At 45.9% G+C, this 21,639-nt stretch overlaps 5 protein-coding genes across 5 annotated transcripts; 4 read left to right on the top strand and 1 right to left on the bottom strand.

Moving 5' to 3' along the window:
* The first annotated feature begins 662 nt into the window (after nucleotides 1-662).
* LOC127786414 (glutathione S-transferase U17-like) lies at nucleotides 663-1,922 on the top strand. Its single transcript, XM_052313821.1, has 2 exons — nucleotides 663-1,145; nucleotides 1,372-1,922. The coding sequence occupies exons 1-2, from the start codon at nucleotides 798-800 to the stop codon at nucleotides 1,744-1,746; spliced, it is 723 nt and encodes a 240-aa protein (XP_052169781.1). The 5' UTR covers nucleotides 663-797; the 3' UTR covers nucleotides 1,747-1,922.
* Nucleotides 1,923-7,899: 5,977 nt separating this feature from the next.
* Nucleotides 7,900-9,154, bottom strand: LOC127786415 (probable glutathione S-transferase GSTU6). Its single transcript, XM_052313822.1, has 2 exons — nucleotides 8,760-9,154; nucleotides 7,900-8,446 (listed from the first exon to the last, which is right to left on the bottom strand). Exons 1-2 carry the CDS (start codon nucleotides 9,084-9,086, stop codon nucleotides 8,075-8,077), a joined length of 699 nt encoding a protein of 232 aa, XP_052169782.1. The 5' UTR covers nucleotides 9,087-9,154; the 3' UTR covers nucleotides 7,900-8,074.
* Nucleotides 9,155-11,393: 2,239 nt separating this feature from the next.
* Nucleotides 11,394-12,558, top strand: LOC127752868 (glutathione S-transferase U17-like). The gene is made up of 2 exons (XM_052278305.1): nucleotides 11,394-11,808; nucleotides 11,925-12,558. The coding sequence occupies exons 1-2, from the start codon at nucleotides 11,449-11,451 to the stop codon at nucleotides 12,297-12,299; spliced, it is 735 nt and encodes a 244-aa protein (XP_052134265.1). The 5' UTR covers nucleotides 11,394-11,448; the 3' UTR covers nucleotides 12,300-12,558.
* A 1,244-nt stretch (nucleotides 12,559-13,802) lies between these two features.
* LOC127786130 (glutathione S-transferase U17-like) lies at nucleotides 13,803-14,969 on the top strand. Its single transcript, XM_052313457.1, has 2 exons — nucleotides 13,803-14,289; nucleotides 14,386-14,969. Exons 1-2 carry the CDS (start codon nucleotides 13,933-13,935, stop codon nucleotides 14,761-14,763), a joined length of 735 nt encoding a protein of 244 aa, XP_052169417.1. The 5' UTR covers nucleotides 13,803-13,932; the 3' UTR covers nucleotides 14,764-14,969.
* Nucleotides 14,970-16,514: 1,545 nt separating this feature from the next.
* LOC127753262 (cytochrome P450 704C1-like) lies at nucleotides 16,515-19,520 on the top strand. Its single transcript, XM_052278738.1, has 6 exons — nucleotides 16,515-16,889; nucleotides 17,796-18,011; nucleotides 18,105-18,392; nucleotides 18,485-18,820; nucleotides 18,927-19,130; nucleotides 19,229-19,520. The coding sequence occupies exons 1-6, from the start codon at nucleotides 16,515-16,517 to the stop codon at nucleotides 19,406-19,408; spliced, it is 1,599 nt and encodes a 532-aa protein (XP_052134698.1). The 3' UTR covers nucleotides 19,409-19,520.
* The last annotated feature ends 2,119 nt before the right edge of the window (nucleotides 19,521-21,639 follow it).

The raw sequence follows: 21,639 nt of genomic DNA, 5'->3' as shown, positions 1-21,639 counted from the left end.
CACCTCTGCACCCAATTGCTGCCGCACCCAACTGCCGCGGGCAAGCTCCTGTTGTCGTCGTCGAATGGGATGGTGAGCTTAGGGCGGATTTGGCTCGGACATGGCACCCCTACTCCTCTCCCCTCTTCAGCGAGCTTCTCCTACACGGATCAAAGAAGGCAAAGCTTGACGGCACGGATGGAGACGCATATGGGCGGGCGAGGGCACTGTCATCGGGGTCAGGGTTAGGGTCACCGCCACTTTACCACCTCTGCGCCCCTCTCCGGCTTCTCGATCCAAAGCTGATGGCGATGAGCTGCAGGTTGGCCACCATTCTTCCCCCCTTCCTTCTGCTTTCTGGCCATGCTCGGATGCACTTCCCCTTTTTCAAACAACATTGTTGTATTCTCTAAAGAGGCTCTCGTTATCAAGTGGAGGCGCGCAAACCCGGTGTAGACATGGTCCCCAACCCTCCTCTCTCCTCGGCGCACAATTTACCTACATGGATAGACAATGTCACACGCCCTCAAGGACTAGTGGCTGTGGAAATTGTTCCATCGCTAGCAACCACAGAAAATCCTCCTCACATGACAAAAGGGAACACATCAAGAGACGTCAGCCCAATATACTAGTCCAAGGCTCCAAGCATCACGCCACCGAGAAAAAAATAAACCATATGACACACACAACGACGCACGTAAGTGGTCGTCGAAGCTTCCAATATAGTAAGAGAAAAGCGCTCCATAATTGCGTATATATAAACACATGAACATCAGCAGCAACCTCCTCACTGCACCAAGAAGAAGCAGATAGCGAAAATGTCGTCGACTAACAGTTCAGGCGATCCGGCGGCGGTGCGCGTGGTGGGCGGCTGGGCGAGCCCCTTCGTGAACCGCGTGGTGGTGGCGCTGAAGCTGAAGGGCGTGGAGCACGAGATGTTGCAGGAGACGGTGGGGAAGAAGAGCGAGCTGCTGCTCCGGTCCAACCCGGTGCACAAGAAGATCCCCGTGCTGCTCCACCACGGCAAGCCCATCGCCGAGTCTCTCATCATCGTCGAGTACATCGACGAGGTCTGGCCGGCCTCCAATGGCGCCCCGTCCATACTCCCCCGCGACCCCTACGGCCGCGCCGTCGAGCGGTTCTGGGCAAAGTACATCGATGACAAGGTAACTATCCCGGTATCCCCTCGTTTTTCCATATCAGATTCAGAAAGTTATAGAAGATGGTAAGTAGTACAAATATGCAAACATGTAATTCAAATTCAATTTACACGAGTTGAAAAAAAATAACAAATATGATGGTCAATAATGCGCATTAATCAGTTATATCATTTTCCGTCATATATGTCGATTGTTTTCTTAGAGAATTTTTGCTCTTGCTTTGATGATGCAGATTCCTCCAGGGATTCGGGTGTTGAGAGGATCCGTGGAAGAAGACAAGGACAAAGCCGCGGGCGAAATGTCCACCGCTCTGCAGCATCTGGAGGAGGCATTTGTCAAGTGCAGCCAAGGGAAGCAATACTTCGGCGGCGACAACATCGGCTATCTGGACATCGCTCTGGGGTCATTCCTCGGATGGATCAGGGCGGTGGAGAAGATCGCCGGCGTCGAGCTCCTCAACGAGACCAAGGTTCCGAATCTGGTTGCTTGGGCAGATCGCTTCTGCGCACACCCGGCCGTGGTGGACGTCGTGCCTGACGCCGATAGGTTCGTCGAGTTCACGGTTCAGCATGCTGCGTTGCTGAGGGCTGTGAATGTTCCCAAGTGATGGAATGGATCGGATGCTGCTTTCACCAATTGGTTGAGTTTCACCGTACGTTTCAACGTGCTTCGTGTTGCCTGTACTATGGTCATTAGTGAAAGAACGATTAAATTAACAATGACCTTTTGACTAACACGCATATCAATAAGATGCTGTTTAGTGGCCATCAGCCCCCATCACTATCGTAACTTTGCAAGAGCAAGGATAATAATATAGCCACTTCTTACTATTAGCCCATCCTAAAATCAACACATATAATAGATTAGCTATAAGATTAGCTATAATTTTCTTCTCCTATCTCTATCTCTCACTTATACATTTAATGTATTTGTCTTGAAACTTGTGTTAAGCTAGCTCTTGCATGAGAGCCAACACCCTTCTCTTTTGTTTACCTCTCTCCTCCACATAAGCTTATAGTAGGCTTATAGCTCACTATTATACTTGCTCTAAGGAGTAATAAGCACCCCATAACAATTTTATGTGTCCTAATTTGCTGCTACTCTCAAGTTGTGTCATACTACTTTGTTTATGTATGTGCTACTACTTTGTTAACTAGAATATTGCTTCCTGAATATATATGGTTTAACATTATTTAAACCATTATTTAATAATAAAGCAGTGTTGGGGATTTGTCCCATTACTTATCGTCTCTTTTTAATTTATTGTACAATGGTTATGTGTCTTAGGGTAGAAGCCGGGTATGTAAACTATTTTTATTATCTAAAAGAACTATGTCATACTACTTTGTTCATGTAATTCTTCTCTGGGTAGTGCGAAACGAAGAGGACCCGAGGGCCCCCGCGTCGTCCTCACGGGCGGCGCACCGCCGCGCAGCCTCCCTTCCCATCCCTTCGCCTTACCGTTGCCAGAGTGTGCCACCGAAGAGCCTACTCGGTCACAAGGAAGGTAGCAGCGGGGATTCTTCTTCAACTATTCCCCCACAGTAGGGTGATCAACGTACGATAGAACTAAAATGTTCCAAAAAAAAATGAATTGTGTTTCGGAAGGTTAAGTTCTACTGAATGACGTCCTCCGTGATGTGATGTAGTAACACCTGTTTCAATAAGAGGATAGAAAAAAAAATGAAAAACTAAATTGTATTTTTGAAATGTCAATCTCCACTGATTGATGTCCTCAATGATGTGAAGTAACACCTGTAGTATTACAATACCCCCAGCACCTGATTTTAGAAAATTATTTTATTCCACTCCTTCTGAATGTTCTATCTAGACGCAGAAATTGTTCTATTGCAAGTTTAAAAATTAATTTATACAAATTTTTAAAAACAAATATACCTGTGACACGCACATTATTCGTAATCATACATATTCTTTTGCATATAAACCGAATTTAAACTTACATGTTTGGTAAATGATATAGCATAGAGGTAAAGTCCATTTTTCTATCTGAAATACAAAACCGGTAATTTGTTTTCCAAAATTCTAAGAAAACATATTAAACAAAACTCTAAGGATATATTTTTAGTGGTTTTGTTTGAATGGAGATGGTTTTCTTAGTTCACATTCTTTTTGCACATATCTTATCTTATTTTATCTACATATCTAAAGCTGGCCAATCTCCTTGCCAGCTGATTGGTGGATAGGTAGCCAAATAACTTCGTGACACGTGGCAAAAATTTGGAGAATAGCATGCTGATTTAATTTCTCAGGCCACCTCACGTGGTTACACTCCTCTAGATTCTTCGTGTATGTAGGCGTACCAGACCGATCCTTCCACTCTTTAGCGCATATTTAATTAAGTGTTAGATTTTTTACAACAATAAATTAATACGATTTTTAAAAACAACTTTATATATATAAATATATTAAAAAAATACACCGTTTAATAATTTGGGAAGTGTGCACGCGGAAAAAGATAGGGGAGTTAGACTCAGCTAAAAACAGCCACTTTAGCCGCACAGGCCCACGAGAGCATGTAATATATCTGTGTGGACTGAACCAACTTTGGCGGTATAAAAACCAAAAAGAAAAGAAAAACTATGAAAAATAAATAGGAAATGTTTGGCAAAACAAGTCATCAAAAAATAAAACTATTGAACAATTACAAAATTATAAAAAGAACTAGGGTGTCTCTTTAGCACACTCTGGATCTAAGATTTATTTAGAGTCTGGTATCCCTAACTTCACAAATGCATGGATACTTGTGATTACGCTTATAACATTTGGTTAAATCATTATATTCCTATTTTAAATAAAATTTGAAATTTTAAAACACCAAAATCAAACATACAAACTTTTCGAGCTACCATGAATTTAAGATCTGATGTGCCTAACAGCGCCTAAGATTAATAAAATTGACACTTCTGTTTTCTTAACACTGTTAATACATCCATCTTACTAAAAAAAGTAAAATTATGTAATTATTTAGTATTGAATTGTTTATCATTAAATGTATTTAGACATGATTTAAATTTGAAAATTAAAATTTCTTAGGATAGTAGAACAACAATTTCGAGAATCTTTTAGACAGTATTTCCAATCATGCGCGAGAATCTCACCATCCATCCCATGGCTAAAAATTCAAAAGATTTTCCTTCACTTTTCTTACGACAGTAGAGTAGCAATTCTGAAAAATCTATTAGACATTATGCACGGGCTAAGTAATACGAGGCGGGCCAATAGGCTGATTGGTAGATTCGATCGGCGTCAAATTTGCTGACACTACGTGTCCCAATTTCGAGAAACGCCGCTAGCATTGCTCCGTTGCTACGCGCGGGCGTATTTTGGCTGGGCCATGATCCATCGAAGCTGCGTGCTCGTGCCTTGGTATGGGCCATACTTATCTCCCCCCACACTCATCTTGCGGACCAATTCAGCCGCCCATGACATGCTACGTGATAAAAGGAATAAGTCCACTTTAAGTCTCTTAATTTATCATCCAGTCTAATTTTCATCCTCATTTCGGAAATCTGGATACAACACATTCCCCAACTTACAAAACCAGTGCAAACGAGGTCCTCGGCAGTATTTGACCTCGATTTTGGCTGACATGGCGCCTACGTGGATTGTTTGACTAGGTCTTCATCCTATGTGGTATTGACGTGGCGCTTATGTGGCAATTTGATCCAAAAATAAAACGAGCAAAATTGAAAACTAAAGAATTTTTTAAAAATATGTGATGCCCATATGTCAGTCCAACAATAAAACAAAAAATAGTGGGTCCCACGTTCTTCACCTCATCCTCCTAAGCTCTATCTTCTCTCTCTCCACTGGCGCTCTCTCCTTTCTCCACCGACAAGCGCGCACAGAGAGGGATGAGGTGGGGAAGCTGGCGAGGGAGGTGGGAGACTGGTGTAGGGGCGGTGAGATCGAGCCTGCGATGCCGCCGCTCCGCCCACTGCCCGCTCCGCTCCAAGAGACGCCCTCCTCAGAGCTCAAGCCCCGCGAGACCATCTACTTTCCATCACCGACAACCCCACGGAGCCAAGAACGGAGGGCAAACGTCAAGGGGGAAGGATGATGCCAGAGGGGACGACGACGTTGAGGACATCGCAAAGATGGTGACAGTGTGGCGCGCGGCGAAGGGCGACCCCGCGACTAGGACACTCTTCATCCACGGCCTCGGTTGGAGCATCAAAGTCGATGACCTCCACTCCGTGTTTTTCTGCTTTGGCTTCGTCATCTTCCGCTCCCACCGCTCCACGTTCCACGCCCTCTACCGCCCACATGACAAAAAGGGTAAGGGAGAGAGGAGTAGGGAGCGGTCGCCGTTGCCTGTCCCTTTCCGCTCTGCCAGCCTGCTCCGGCCACTCCACCCCACTTCGCGCTCCACACCATCTGCCACCCACATGCCAGAGAAGTGAGAGACGAGTAGGAAACGATTGCCGCCGCTCCGCTCTATCAGCCTACTCAGGCCGCCCGTCGCACGCTTCGCCCAGCCCATCGTCGGCTTCGGCCTTCTCTTTTTTAGTTTTCATAGTTTTTCATTATTAGACGTGATTTCTGTAATAAAGTAAAACCCCAAAGATATTAAAGTAATCTATATATTTTACTAAAGCTGGCGGTTTTTACCTAGCAGTAATTTTTCAAATAAATCTCCAAGTTATTCATGAGAGAAGAAAAGTAAATCTAGAAAAAAGAGATTAGCATATTAGACCAAATCCGGAACCTTCCAAACCATTCTTCTCCTTCAAATTAATCATTCCATCAGAGAAACAGTAAAAAAGGAGATCGATTGGTCGATTGGTGGATGTTGTGTTCAACCAGCAAGGACGGAATCATAAGTATCTTCCTTCATGACCAAATTAATATATCTTCTCAATTTCATGAGTTTGATGAAAAAATATGAAAATTTAAAAGCGTGGATGGAAAATGTGATGTTTTTCATTTTTCATAAGCGCAACAGACTTTGCTACAAGGATCGTTGATAAAAGAATATCATTTAAAAGAATATCTATAATATAGTTATCTATATGTAACTCACATTTGTCATTCGACGTGAATCTGATGGTTGACAAATCGACCGTTTCAAAAAAATATACATGTCAACAATTTTTTAGCTAATCTGTTCAAATATTTTGTCTTTCATGCATTCTAAAAATATTATGCCTTTCATGCATTTTAAAAATAACTCTAACTAGCACACGGGCTAAATAGTTGGCACGCCAACATGCGTGCCTAATTTTCTAGTCTTATATAGTGAAAGTAGCAGGCTTTCTTGTACAAGAATGCACCACATCATCACAAACATATTAGCCGTCGGATAAAGGATTTGGATAAACAATGGCCATTCGATTGAAATGGTACATGTATTAAAAAAACACAAATGAGCTAAACATATGGAAATTTCCGGAGATTTCTGGTACCTCCTCCTAGACGCATGATAATAAAGAGAGGGGATAGAGAAAGAAGAAACACGGAGCTTCTAGTGATTTCTCTTATAAATATATAGTGCAATTTAGTTAAATCTATAGTTGGCTAAACATATGGAAATTTCCGGAGATTTCTGGTACCTCCTCCTAGACGCGTGATAATAAAGAGAGGGGATAGAGAAAGAAGAAACACGGGGCTTCTAGTGATTTCTCTTATAAATATATAGTGCAATTTAGTTAAATCTATAGTTGGCTAGGAAAATCAATACTTCGTAAAGAAATTAATTTATTATGTCAAAACTCTCTTATAAGCTTAAATAGACCATATAAAAAAGTTCTTAAACAGGATCAAAAGTCGCGCAAAGCGTGACTATATGTGGCTAGTTTTGTTGATGTAGATATCAGTTATAAGTGGTCCACAACTATAAAACCTACCTGAATGAAGCTCAGGGGAAAAAAACAATAGATATTGATCAGAACCATCCTAAAATATGTTTAAGCCTTTAGGGTGTAAAGTGTTGAGTTTTAAAAGTTGAAGGTGAAAAACAAAGTTAAAGGTGAAAATGGATTTTGAGCAAAGTTGTAGGGCAAAATTGAGCTTAACCCTATGGATTTTTAGACTTCTCTATAATTGACTAGATGTGAAAAAACAACTCATGAAATTAATGAATTTCCCTGATATCTTGTTTCGCAGGTAGTAGCGACTAGCGAATATGACATCACTACAACGTGAACTACGGGAGCAGGGATTGTTCTCAACATGCAAGATCCTGGTGCTACCAAGGTTATTCCAACTTCCAAAACCCGGTTTGACTTAACAATTTAAATTTGAATTATATTATATTAACCCCTAATTAGCTGGAAATTTTCCTACACGTTAGAGGATGGCCCATTAAAACTTAGGTAAATATATGTAGCCTAATGTGCAATCCACTCAAATAAATATTATTGAACCTAATCTAAAAGTTCTCTCTCGTTTCTTGCATGACACTATAAACTGAAAAAACAATTAGCAAGATAGATTAATATGAAATATATCACCCTATAAACATGTAACCTCAAATTCGATTTCTACGAGCTGTAACAAAAATAACAAGTATAACTGACAATGTACACTAACTATTTTTAGTTTAATTTGTTATGTTTGTTGTAAGTTCTAGAAGTCTAATTTGACTTTGGATATTTGTAGAGCGATATATTTCATATTAATCTATATTATAGATTTTTTTAAAAATAATTATTATTTAGGTGATATGTAAAAATGAGACAACGTCCGGTCGAGAGATAAAAATCCATCTCCAAACTAATCAACATACCAATATGGACGTAACACGTTGTAGAATACCCAGTTGGCAACTTCAGGGACACATGGAGAAACATACACGGTGCGGCAACATGAACTGATGAAACACGGTTGCAGAAACAATAAGAGGTACAGGCGTACAGCCAAAAACTGCGAAAATATCAAAGCACACGATAATCAAATATACTTGCGCTCAAACTTCAATATACCGCCGCCTGTGCCTGTGCCTGCCTCATCTTCTCGAGCTCGACCAGCCTGCCGATGTCCGGCATGGCCTCCTTGGCGGCGTCGAGCTCGTCGAAGCGCTCCAACCACGCCGCCAGGAGCGGCGTCTTGGCGGCGTCGAACTGGTTCAGGCCGAACACCTCTTCGATGGCGTGCACCCACGCGACGAAGCCTCCGAGCACGACGTCGACGTAGCCGACGGTGTCGCCGCCGAAGAAGGGCTTCCCCTTGCAGCACTCGCTCAGTGCTCCCTCCAGTTTCTCCGCCACCGCGAACGTCTGCTTCACCCCCTCCGCCTTCTCCTCCTCCGTCTTGCCTCTGAACACCGGAATCCACGCACCGAACAGCTGCAAACGCACAGAACACGTATACACCAATCAATCACACAAATGCCAAGAGAAAATCAAGTACTCCTCAACAAACGTTTGACTTTTCGTCTTATTCAAAAAAAACTTATGTAATTATCATTTATTTTATTGTGACTTGATTTATTAAAATGTTCTTTAAACGTGACATAAGTATTTTTTATTTGCATAAAAGTTTTGAATAAGACGAATGGTTAAACGTTGGTTAAAATATCAACGGCGTCATACATTAAAATATGAAGGGAGTAATAATCAACAGAAGATTACTCTACTAGTACATGATCATCGTAACAACCTTTTCGTCGATGTAGGAGGCCCAGAAGCGAGCGACGGCGCGATCGTGGGGGTCGGCGGGGAGGAGGGTGACGCCGGCGTCGGGGAACACCTCGTCGATGTACTGTACGATGACCTGCGACTCGCAGATGGGCTTGCCGTTGTGGATGAGCACGGGAACCTTCTTGTGCACCGGGTTGGAGCTGAGGAGCAGCTCGCTCTTGTTCTTGAAGTCCTCCTCGACGTAGTGGTAGCTCAGGCCCTTGAAGCTGAGCGCGAGCTTCGCTCGCAGCGCGAACGGGCTCGCCCACATCCCCAGCAGCTTCAGCTCATCTCCTCCTCCGGCCATGGCGATCGAGTGTTCTACGCACGTTTCGAAGATTGGAGCTTTTGGCTTCTCTTCTGCTCGATCGGCTCGCTCTCTTTGGGAAGAAGTATCGAGGACGCAGTCACACGGTATATATATATATAGTCGGTGCCTCGGCCTGCAGTGTTTTTCGTGCATGTCACCTAAATAGTCATAAAAAATATGAAAAAAATTAGCAACATAGATTAATATGAAATATATCACTCCACAAACATGCAAGTTTAAACTGAACTTCTACAAATTGTAACAAAAATAACAAATATAGTTGCGAATGTGCCATAACTATTTTCAGTTTAATTTGTTATTTTTGTTGCAACTTATAGGAGTTGAATTTGGTCTTGCATGTTTGTGGAGTGATATATTTCGTATTAATCTATGTTGTCAATTTTTTTCAATTTTTTTGACAACTATTTAGATGACATGCAAACAACGAGAGGATGTCCCCTCGAGGGATGAAAATCCACATCCGTGTTTTTTCAGATAAAACAGAGTAAAGCAGAGAGTATATCATCCTGTGCTTGCGTAGTCCTACTTGGCTCAGCTGCTGGTAAAACATTTTGCGTCGATGATCTGATCAGTGACGCGTACCTTGTGCCTTCTTTTCTCCCAAAAGAAAGTAGAAGCTAGCAACACGTGCTAATGACCCAGCAAAGATATTTCTCTGGGTTCACCGGCATTGATGTGGTTTTTCGGAACGTCCAACCTTCGCTGGGTTCAGCTTTGAGAAAATGCCAAGACGAGATCAAGTTTTGGGCTGTGCGTTTCAACGCTGAAGACAGGGTCATAATCCCGGTCTGGAAACATGTAATTTCTTCCTCCCTACAATCACTTGATCTATTGTAACCTCTACGCTTTGTCTTCCCAAACTGTTGTTTTTGGGACTTGTCTAAAAAAACACGTGCTAATGACGGGCACCTACTGCGTTCCTTGAATCCTTCGCTCCAAACTGAGCCAGATTTTCAGCGCATGTCAAAACAGAAAGCTGATTAGCACACAACTAATTAAGTATTAACTATTTTAAACTTGAAAAAATATATTTATTTGATTTTCTTAACAACTTCTGTATAGAAAACTTTTGAAATAAATACACCATTTAATAAGTTAAAAAAATACGCTAACGAAAAATGAGCAAGTTAAAGTTTAGAATTGAATTAAAGAATCAGGCCTTAAATTTGTTTCATCACCAGGTCAAACTCAAGAATATTACCTCCGTTCTAAAATGTATTAGATTAACATCACCAACAACTCTGAACCTGAACTAGATTTGACGCAACCTAGCATTACAAAGCTGAACAGGTTGTTTAGATTCGCAGATGATGTCAAATCCAATCCTACATAGCTACTTCCTCCGTCCAAAATATTGTGACCTAAGATCGGGCCGTCATACAGCAATCAATCTGTCCGTCTGCCATACCACTGGCGAGTCTGTCCATCCGCCCCATTGCCGGTGTCGCTACTCAGTGCTGCCATTACCATGCTGGTGTCCGAGTCCGTGCCATTGGGGATCGAAGAGCAGAGGAAGAGGGTGCAGGCACGGGCATTTACCAGGAGGAGAGGAAAAGGATAAGGAGCACACAAGCGCGCGCGTGTGCCATCGGGGTATAGCGCACGCTGCAGGAGAAACCTGTCTGGAGACCGCGGCCATTGCCTGGACGACGAGGAGCAGCGTCAGTGCTGCCTCTCGTTCATCTCCGGCCTCACCTAATAATGTGCGTGCTGAGACGGAAGTAGAAATGATGGAGAAGGTGGCCAGCGGCGCGGACATAGCAATCGCTTGAGGGTGTGAAATAGTGGCCATGGAGATTGTGTTCCATCGCTACAACCACAGAAAATCCCCTTCACATGACGAAAGAGAACACATCAAGAGACACATCAGCCCACTGCTAGACTGCTAATTAACCAGTCCGCTCCAAGCGTGACAAACACCAAGATAAACCATAGTGCCATACTATGACGCACGCAACGACGTACGTCAAAGCAGCTTTCAATAGTACAACCTCCGCCTCATTATAAGTACAATCATAAGTTTCCGTTTCCAATTTTGATCGTTCGTCTTATTTAAAAAATCTTTATAATTAGTATTTTTATTGTTATGAGATGATAAAATATAAATAGTATTTTACTCGTGACTTATGTTTTTAAATTTTTTTAAAAAATTTTTAAATAAGACGGACGGTTAAAGTTGGGCGCGGAAAACCATAACTGCACTTATAATAGAACGGAGGTAGTAAGAAAAAAGCGGTCCATATAAACTAAACTAGTGCACAACTACACATCAGCTTCAGTCTGCTCACTGAACTCGAGTAAACCAGCAGCTTCTGTTTCTTGGCCACATCGAGTAAAAATGTCCTCGTCGTCGACGAGCGGTTCAGCCGAGCCCGCGGCGGCGGTGCGCGTGCTCGGCAGTTGGACGAGCCCGTTCGTGATGCGCGTCGTGGTAGCGCTGAAGCTGAAGGGCGTGGAGGAGTACGAGCTGTTGCAGGAGACGAGGGGGAAGAAGAGCGAGCTGCTGCTCCGGTCCAACCCGGTGCACAAGAAGATCCCCGTGCTGCTCCACCACGGCAAGCCCCTCGCCGAGTCTCTCATCATCGTCGAGTACATCGACGAGGTCTGGCCGGCCTCCGATGGCGCCCCGGCCATACTGCCCCGTGACCCATACTGCCGCGCCGTCGAGCGGTTCTGGGCACAGTACATCGACGACAAGGTAAGTACAGACACAGTCTCGCGCGTCCTCAAACTGCAAATTCATCTGAATTTTTCTTCTTTTTAATCCTTTTTAGCCGGATGATTTTGCTCTCATCTTGGATAATTTGTGTGCAGTTTCCTCGGGGGACTCGCGTGTTGAGAGGAACCGTGGCCGGAGACAAAGACGGAGTGGTGGTTGAAATGTCCACCGCTCTGAAGCATCTTGAGGAGGCATTTGTCAAGTGCAGCCAAGGGAAGCAATACTTCGGCGGCGACAACATCGGCTACCTGGACATCGCTCTTGGGTCGTTCCTCGGATGGATTAAGGCGGTGGAGAAGTTCGCCGGCGTCGAGCTCCTTGACGAGGCGAAGGTTCCAAACCTGGCTGCTTGGGCGGATCGCTTCTGCGCGCATCCGGCCGTGGTGGACGCCATGCCTGACGCCGATAAATTGGTCGAGTTCGCCGTTAAGCATGCCGCTTCGATGAAGGCTTTGGATGCTCCCAAGTGATCAGCGAATTAAGCATTCTCCTTTGTGTTGCATGTACTGCATTACATCATCGGATCTGGTTCCATAATTTTTAGTGTTTAAGTAGGAAGGAAACCGTGTTGATGCGCGGGCATTTTATTTTTTATAATAAAAAAACACTAAAAGAAGTATTATCTTATCATATTCATCTTATATATTCACCATAAGAGTAAATTATTTTATAATGGTAACTAAAGAAGAAGAAAAAATAACTATGCCGTGAAATAAATCGTAGTCTTTGTTATACTAAATGATTAAATGATAAGAATGTCTCTCAAATTTTAAACAAAAATCACTTAGTCTCGCTTGGATGTAAATTTCAGAGAATTAGTAGATCCATTATAACCTACTCATTCCGTTTTATATTATAAGTCGTTTAACTTTTTTTCTATTTAAACTTTTTGAATTTGACTAAGTTTAGAGGAAAATATAGTACTATTTTAAACACAAAACAAATATATTACCAAAATATATCAAATGTTAGATTTAATATAACTAATTTGATATTTTAAATATTGCTAGATTATTCTATAAACTTGGTCAAACATAACAAAGTTTGCCTAGGGAAAAAGTCAAACGACTTATAGTATGAAACGGAGGGATACCCGTTAACATTTTGTTAATAATTTTTTTACCACTGTGTACATAAGATGAAAGCACAAATTTTGAAACTTTGATAATGATGTCATTTAAATGGCTTTTTTCTTAAAATACGACTCATATAAAGAGAAATATTATTGAGGACAGTAAAGTGAATCGTTTTTAAAATTTTATAAGTAAAATGAGAAAAAAAAATTTAGATGTTAAGTGATCCAATGAAATAGTCGGGAGATTAAAATGGAATTTTTAAATAATGAAAAAAAATCCCCAATGCCTGCAAATCGTTTTCAAATAATTGATTTTGTGTTCGACCATTTGATCCCGAATTCCAGCCACGAGGCTTCCATCGTCGTCTCATTTTCATGCTCATTGCTTCACCTATCTAACTCCAACATTTGCTCCACTGTTAATTTTTGTTCTTAAATTGCTCGATGTTCATGTGGTACGCTGCTGTGTCGGTGCCATGAACCGACGACTATAATTTGTGTGCACTAGGACATCATCCAACTAGGGCTAGTCCTTTGCCAGATGTCGTCCCATTTATATTTTAAAGTTGTGTTCGCCACTATAAGGCAATCCCACCGGAAAAATTGAACACTAGGATCAGCTGCTATAATAAACCATGTATACGCACGCAACTACCAACGTCAGTGATGCTTCCAATTAATAGGGTCTGTTTGGAACAACGCCAACTCCATCTCCACCTCTCCTGAAACTGGAGCTCAGCCAAACAATTTCAGCTCCACGTGGAGCTCTATCACAAAATGAACTAGAGTGGTGAAGCTGGGTTTAGGCAGCTCCACAACTTCACTCCAAACCCAACTCCTTGAGCTAAATTTAGTAGTTGGAGCTCTAAAAAAAGCCCATAGTAAGCAAAATGAGCTTCATAATTCCATATAAACACATGCATATCAGCAGCAGTCTCCTCACTGAACCAAGAAGGGCACTAAAGCAGTAGTCTAGTCTCCCGGCCAAGCAAGAACCAAAAAGCAATTAAGATCGAACTCGAGCAAACATGTCGTCGACTAACAACAGTTCAGGCGAGCCGCCGCCGGCGGTGCGCGTGCTGGGCGGTTGGGCGAGCCCCTTCACGAACCGCGTGGTGGTGGCGCTGAAGCTGAAGGGCGTGGAGCACGAGATGTTGCAGGAGACGGTGGGGAAGAAGAGCGAGCTGCTGCTCCGGTCCAACCCGGTGCACAAGAAGTTCCCCGTGCTGCTCCACCACAGCAAGCCCCTCCCCGAGTCTCTCGTCATCGTCGAGTACATCGACGAGGTCTGGCCGGCCTTCAATGGCGGCGCCCCGGCCATTCTCCCTCGCGACCCCCACGGCCGCGCCGTCGAGCGGTTCTGGGCACGGTACGTCGATGACAAGGTAAGGGCATGTCTTGCGTAATTTTTTTTTGTCTCTGAACATTTTCTTCTTGTTTCTTGGAGAATTTTTGCTCTTGCTTTGATGATATTTTTGCAGATTCTACCAGGGCTTCGGGTTTTGAGAGGATCGGTGGCCGGAGACAAGGACCAAACCGCAGGTGAAATGTCCACGACTCTACAGCGTCTGGAGGAAGCATTTGTCAAGTGCAGCCAAGGGAAGGAATACTTCGGCGGCGACAGCATCGGCTACCTGGATATCGCTCTGGGTTCGTTCCTCGGATGGATCAAGGCGGTGGAGAAGATCGCCGGCGTCGAGCTCCTCAACGAAACCAAGCTTCCGATCCTGGCTGTTTGGGCGGATCGCTTCTGCGCGCACCCAGCCGTGGTGGACGTCGTGCCTGACGCTGATAAATTGGTTGAGTTCACCGTTCAGTATGGTTCTGTGCTGAATACTGTGAATGTTCTTCCCAAGTGATGGATGGTATGCTGCTTTGTGCCTGACGATAAATTGGTTTGAGTTCACCGTGCAACGTGCTTCGTGTTGCCATTTAGTATGGTCACTAGTGAAAGATGATGGTCATTTACGTTGTTTTGTTTCGTTTCTTCGGAACTGTAGTTTCCCTTTCCGTCTGAGTCTGTAATTTTGCTTGTAAGACTTCTCTCTTGAGTCTTTTATTACTACTTCTCTCAGTCTTTTATTACTACTGCTACTGATGATGATGATGATATTCTAATGACCATCAGCCATTCGCTACCGTATTTAGTGTCAGATGGGGATAGGCTAGCTACCAGCTAGCGACGCGTAAAGATGAAGGTTGCACGGGAGAACGGGGTCATCGTCAGAGTTGGTTTGAAGTTTAGATAAGATAAAGAGATCAAATTAGAGATTTATTAAAGTTTGTTACTATCTAGATGCAGTATATAATCTGAGACTTGCGGGATTGTTTTTCACGTTAACTAAGATGTTAACCAGCCGAAAACAATTGTCACCAGCCCATAGCATTATGTAACTCTGGTTTTATCCATATATTAGGCTCAAAGTCTTAACAGATCACCAACCCAGGTACGAGTGCTCCAAAAGGCTCCAAAGTTCTCACCGCCCTGCGAATTTTTATTGATTTTTAAGCCATTTTATTTTTAAAAAAACTTATTTTTAAATCTGAACCTCTTAGCTGCGCCATATGCAGTGGTTGTGCTAGTATTGTCTTGTCACGTCAGTCTAAATAACGTGGCTAACAATTTCACTTTTGAAAATAAGTTCTTTTTGAGAAAAATAAAAAACGCCCTGCAACACAAGAGATCTGGACAGACGAGGCATCCCGGCGTCATGTGCAGCCAAGGGAAGCGATACTTTGGCGGCGGCGACATCGGCTTCCTGAACGCCGTTCTGTGGTCTCACCTTGGTCATTGGCCGTTCAAGGAGTCGATCGGAGAAGATCCCCGGCGTCAACGGCCTCGACGAAGCCAAGTTGGCCCTGTAGCTGACCCATGCTGTGAGCAGTGTCATGCCTGACGCGGACAGGCTCGTGTCGAGTTCAGTCTCCATTGCTACCATTGAAGGATTCCAACTTCCAAGTGATCGAAACATGACAAAATCATATCTTGTTGCTTTCTCAATCAACAATTTGCGTTAACTTTAGACGAGTAACAGCATGTGAAATGTAGTAATATGCTTTTGTTATGAAACAAAGTTGCCTCCGCATCCGCAGCCTGTAGGGACCGTCTGACTATGGTAGTGCAGTGTAGGGCTGGAGCCGCCCACATGTGGTGGAATGCAATTATGCAAATGGGAAAAAGCCGCGAATTTTGGCTAGAATTTCTCAAAGGCATTTCAAACTACAAATCTACAGTGGTCTCAGACTAGCCGCCGCCCTACCAGAAGTTGCAAATTCATCGTAGGCTTCTTGAATTTCAGGTGCACCGTGCACGTACTCGTAAATCATTGCCGGCGGAAACTTTATTAGTGGAGTTATAGTCCAACACTCAAACGATCACCAATGGTGTGTGATTATTCAATCCATTGTTTTTTACTTTGCGTTCACAACCATTTTTCAGTAACTCGCCAAAACCATTTTCTTTCTGGAACTCCAGTTCAAAACAGTTTTTGTTTCGACTTTCCAGGAGGCTGAAAACCATATTTGTAGCTCTTCACGCGGGTATAAATAGACGCCCACATTATCACTAAGCAAGATATATAAGCCTATAAGGCCTGCATCTGTGGTGTGCATGCAGCAGCAAGCATATCGCGCACACGACGAGCTTCCATATATGGGAATGGACGGTGACTCTTCATACTCACCGGCATTGGCCGCCATCGCCGGCGCCGTCGCGCTGGTGGCGTTCTGCTCCTACTACCTGGCCGTCACCCGCGCCACCGGCGACGGCGAGGCGAGGCGGCGGCGGCGGCGGCACCCGCCGGTGGTCGGCACGGTGTTCCACCAGCTGTACCACGTCCGGCGGCTGCACGACTACTACACGGCGCTTTGCCGGGAGCACACGACATTCCGGCTGCTCGCGACGCCCGGCCGCCGGAACATATACACGTGCGACCCGGCCGTCGTCGAGCACATCCTCCGGACCAACTTCCCCAGCTACGGCAAGGTAAGCTGAGTAACCGGGCCTCGCATGAATCGCGCACCCATTCTGGCCCAACTACTTATGGGCCCGCACGTGAGTTAAAAGCCTGTTAGGGCCCAATTGTATTGCTCTCATCTTACTAACGGCGTGGGAAATTTAAAAGGAGATAAATCAAAAAGCGTTCTAATACAAGGTGCTTTCGTTGATAACCCTAGTGACGAAAATCTGGGAGAAGGCTAAAACCTAAACCCTAGCAGGAGCTAAACGACTCTCAAAGATTATCCCTTAGATTTATATTTTTTTCTTCTATACTCCCTCCGTGATAAAATATAAATATTTTTAGACTTCGACATAGTTTTCGAGATGCTACCTTGATCATGCATATCTACAAAAGTGAGATGTTTTAAATAAAAAGAGTTGTACTCCCTTCGTTTCAGGTTATAAGACGTTTTGACTTTGGTCAAAGTCAAACTACTTTAAGTTTGACCAAGATTGTAGAAAAAATAGTAATATTTTTAACCCAAGACAAATTTACTATGAAAATATATTCAATTATTGATTTGATGAAACTAATTTAGTATTATAAATATTACTATATTTGTCAATAAACTTAAGTAAAACTTGAGATAGTTTGAATTTAAACAAAGTCAAAACGTCTTATAACCATAAATGGAGGGAGTATATTATGATAGCTTGTTTAATGATAAATCTAGTAACATCAAATGTACATGATTTATCTTTTTTATTTTTTTGCTATTAATAATTAAAATTTTAAAAGTTTGATTTGATATTATTCTAAAAATGTTTATATTTTGGTACGGATGGATAAAGTTGTTGTTTCTTACTTGTAAAATACTAGCTTTTAACTTAGCACACTCGTTTTTTTAAAAACAAATGTATTGTGCTGACATGTGCCATGTATGGTTTAAGGGCCCGTTGAACTCCGAGATCCTGAATGACCTGTTCGGGGAAGGCATCTTCGCCGTCGACGGCGAAAAGTGGAAGACGCAGAGGAAGATCGCCAGCTACGACTTCACCACCAGGGCCCTCCGTGACTTCAGCAGCGACGTCTTCAAGAGGAACGCCGCGAAGCTCGCCGGCCTCGTCTCCAACCACGCGGCGTCAAACCAATCCATGGACTTCAAGGTAAGTGCATGCATGCCATATCAATACCAAGCTCACGTACTGACGTATACTACATCGATCGTTTTCTTGATGTCCAAATGTTCGTTTCTTCAGGGGTTGTTGACGAGAGCAACGATGGACTCCATCTTCACCATCGCCTTCGGGCAAGACCTCAACACGCTGGATGGCTCCGGCGAGGGGCGCCGCTTCGCCAAGGCGTTCGACGACGCCGGCGAGTACCTCCTGCTCCGTTACCTCAACCCGTTCTGGAAGCTGGCCAGGCTGCTCAACGTCGGCGCCGAGGCGACGCTCAAGGAGAGGATCAAGGTCGTCGACGAGTTCGTGTACAAGCTCATCCGTGCCAGGTCCGACGAGCTCTCCAACACCATGGCACAAGATCATGTAAGCAATACCTCACATCAGTGACATGTTGGTACATCAATTTGTGAGTGACCAGACGCTTGAAACTGAGCTGAATTTCGTAACTGAAACAGCGTTCCAGGGATGATCTCCTGTCAAGATTCATCCAGGCAACGACCAGCGATTCTGGGACGGTTGATTACAAGTACCTGAGAGACATTGTTCTGAACATTGTCATAGCCGCCAAGGACTCGACATCGGGGTCGCTTGCTTGGTTCCTGTACATGGCGTGCAAGCGCCCGGAAGTCCAGGAGAAGATTTTCGACGAAGTCATGGAGGCCACCAACGCCGGGGACTCCGCTTCCATCGACGAGTTCTTGACGAGCCTTACCGACCAAGCACTGAACAAGATGCACTACCTGCACGCTGCACTGACGGAGACGCTCAGGCTGTACCCTTCAGTTCCACTGGTGATCACTGATGAGTCAATCAATTGACCAATGAACAGTATGATCAGGAAGTTATAATGAGAGTATATATCAAACTTACCGTTGCTTGTTTGTCTTGATGATTTAGGAGAACAAGCAGTGCTTTTCGGACGACGTGTTGCCCAACGGTTTTAGCGTCAGCAAGGGGGACGGGGTATTCTACATGCCCTACGCGATGGGGAGGATGGAGTTCTTGTGGGGTAAAGACGCTGAAGCTTTCCGACCTGAACGTTGGCTCGACGAGCACGGCGTGTTTCGGCAGGAAAGCCCATTCAAGTTTACAGCTTTCCAGGTGAAATTTTACTGAACTCACCATCATCGTGATCTAATTTTCTGAACTTGGTGATGAGACAGTCCTGAATTCTGACTACCTGAGTGAATCTTGTGTAGGCCGGCCCAAGAATCTGCATCGGAAAGGATTTCGCGTACAGGCAGATGAAGATCTTCGCGGCCGTGCTGATCCGTTTCTTCGTGTTCAAACTTCGCGACAAGAAGGACAACGTCAGTTACAGGACAGCGATTACGCTTGCCATCGATCAGGATCTCCATCTGACTGCTACGGCAAGATGAGTGTACAGTGTACACTATACACTATACAGTGACAGTGGCACGTAGGGCAGCTGACTCTACTCACGCTAGTGACAGCTCCTTGTGAAAACATAATAATAATATCTCCCGAAAATAATATAGCTGCAAACTTAATTGTGTCTGATTGCAAATATTCCGTCTAGCTTTCTGGAATAAATTACTATTTCCCGTACATCTAAAATTTATTTAAAATTATACCCATCCTAGCACTACTAGAAAAATAGTTTTTCCAGGCGGCAAAAACAGTTTTGTAAGCAAAGGCCTGCGATGCCCGCCTACGAAAATCAGGCGGCATCTCCATTATTGTAGGTGTTAGATTCCACCTGCCTATGAAAATCATCTATGCGCACAAAAATAAAAACAGCCGTCACCACCCCTACCCGCCGGCGCCGCCACCGGCCTCCTCGGCCCCCTCCCCCTCCGGCAGACGGCTCTCTACCTCCGTTGTAGCGCCCGTTCCGTCGTGGCACCTAGCGGGAAAACTATCTCTTAAACGCCCGAATTGCGAAATCTGTTTCTTTGCTTGTTGTCTAGTGTCCGTGCCATCTCAGATCTCAAATCCCCGATCTATCGTCGAGTTCAATCCCGAATCCAAATCCTTCCCAAATCAAATCCCTCCTCAAAAGTCTATTTTGCCTCCCTCGGGTTCGATGAGCCGAATCCCTCTTGGCCCATCTCCCCCTCCCTCCCCGGCTCTCTCTCTCTCTCTCTCTCTCTCTCTCCCCGCTCTGCCGTGAGCCGCGCCGAGTCCTCCCTCCCGCTCTCGCTGCCATTCCCGCCGATGCCGCCCAAATCGCGCGCCGCCCGCGCGCGCGCGCCGTGGTGGCCGACCGGCCAGTCGCCGCCGCCGTTAGCGCCTGCCCGCGCCTGCCACCCGTGTCGTCGCTCCGCTCCAAACCGCCCGGCCGTCATCGCCGTCGTCACGACCCAGCCCCGCCACTCCGGGTGCTAGCCTCCAAGGGACAGAGGCAGAGCTCCTCCTCCCTCTGCCACGTCGCCCCCGCTCCCTCCTCCTTTTCCCAAAGTGGCAAGGGGCAAGCTCCCTTTCTCCCTTCCTTTTTCCTTTTCTCTTCCCCGCCGGCGTTATCCGTCTCTGTCGCCGTTTTGGCCGCGAGCGTCGAGCGCCAGCTCGCTCCTTGACCGCCCAAGGTCGGTTTCCAAACCGACATCGCCGCCCTATAAACCCAGGCGCCCTCCCTTCCTTTTTCCCCTCCCAAATCTTCCCCGCTTTCGCCCGCGCCATTGCCGTCCCTCTGTCTCTCTCGCCGACCGCCGCCGTCGCGTGTGCCGGAGGAGCCGGTGCGCGCTAGGACACGGAAGGGGACTCCGGGCGCTCGTCTTCTTCCTCTTCCCCGGCCCGAGGCCGGAGAGATCACTCCCGTGCCGTCGGCCTCTCGTCACAGCGCCCCACCTCGTCGCGGTAGTGTCGCCCTCCATTCTCCCTCCTCGTTCCATCTCCCCCCCTTAGTTTTCGGTAGTAGCATGCGTAGCCTCCCCGTAGCTAGCCGGCGCCGCCCCGACTGCTGCCGTCGCTCGCCGTGTGCTCGCCGCCGTCGCCGCCCGAGCTCGGAAGCGCCTCTCGTCGCCGGCCTCCCTCGATGCGATTCCTCCTAATCCGACGCTAGCAACGGATTCCCGTAGCCGCGTAGATGCTCTCACCGCCGGGAATCGGCCCCTCGTGACCTCGTCGCCGTTTCCCCCTTTTCTCTCCGCCGGTATCCGCCACCGCAATCCGCTGCCGTCGAGCATCCCCCGGCAAATCCGAGCCGTTGGCTCGTCTCCCCTCGTCCTGTGCAACATCCCGGTGTGCTCGCCTTCGCCTGTATCGCCATGGTTCACTCCGCCGCTCGCCGCTGTCGTCCGCCGTCCGTTCCGGCCGACGTCGTCGTCTACCTCCCGCCGGTCCGCGTGGCTGCCACGTAGGCGCCACCTCGGCGCCACCTCGGCCGCGACCGGATCGGCTGACCCGGCCAGCCGCTCCCTCCGTTTCCCTCCCCGTGCGCGCGGTCCACCGCGAGCCGTGAGGCTGCGCGTGGGCCCGCCGCACCGCGTCCTCCGCGAACCGCGCGCATGCGCCGCGCCTCCCTCCCCAAACCCTAGCACGCCCCGCGTGCACCTCGGTCACGGTGAGCCGAGTCGCTGACAAGCGGGTCCCACCCGGGACCACGCGGGATGGACCCGGCCCACCGGCTCTCTCTCTCCCCTTCCCGCCC

The sequence above is a fragment of the Oryza glaberrima genome, chromosome 10 (genome assembly GCF_000147395.1).
Source record: "Oryza glaberrima chromosome 10, OglaRS2, whole genome shotgun sequence".
Classification (NCBI taxonomy): domain Eukaryota; kingdom Viridiplantae; phylum Streptophyta; class Magnoliopsida; order Poales; family Poaceae; genus Oryza; species Oryza glaberrima.
Note: the sequence above shows the minus strand (reverse complement) of the source record. Positions and strands in the feature narration are given on the sequence as shown.

Coding starts and splice junctions, on each gene's coding strand:
- LOC127786414 (XM_052313821.1), top strand. CDS start 798: ATGTCGTCGACTAACAGTTCAGGCGATCCGGCGGCGGTGCGCGTGGTG. Junction 1,146..1,371: donor CAAAGTACATCGATGACAAG/GTAACTATCCCG, acceptor TTGATGATGCAG/ATTCCTCCAGGGATTCGGGT.
- LOC127786415 (XM_052313822.1), bottom strand. CDS start 9,086: ATGGCCGGAGGAGGAGATGAGCTGAAGCTGCTGGGGATGTGGGCGAGC. Junction 8,447..8,759: donor CCTCCTACATCGACGAAAAG/GTTGTTACGATG, acceptor GTGCGTTTGCAG/CTGTTCGGTGCGTGGATTCC.
- LOC127752868 (XM_052278305.1), top strand. CDS start 11,449: ATGTCCTCGTCGTCGACGAGCGGTTCAGCCGAGCCCGCGGCGGCGGTG. Junction 11,809..11,924: donor CACAGTACATCGACGACAAG/GTAAGTACAGAC, acceptor ATTTGTGTGCAG/TTTCCTCGGGGGACTCGCGT.
- LOC127786130 (XM_052313457.1), top strand. CDS start 13,933: ATGTCGTCGACTAACAACAGTTCAGGCGAGCCGCCGCCGGCGGTGCGC. Junction 14,290..14,385: donor CACGGTACGTCGATGACAAG/GTAAGGGCATGT, acceptor ATATTTTTGCAG/ATTCTACCAGGGCTTCGGGT.
- LOC127753262 (XM_052278738.1), top strand. CDS start 16,515: ATGCAGCAGCAAGCATATCGCGCACACGACGAGCTTCCATATATGGGA. Junction 18,012..18,104: donor ACCAATCCATGGACTTCAAG/GTAAGTGCATGC, acceptor TCGTTTCTTCAG/GGGTTGTTGACGAGAGCAAC. Junction 19,131..19,228: donor TCAAGTTTACAGCTTTCCAG/GTGAAATTTTAC, acceptor AATCTTGTGTAG/GCCGGCCCAAGAATCTGCAT.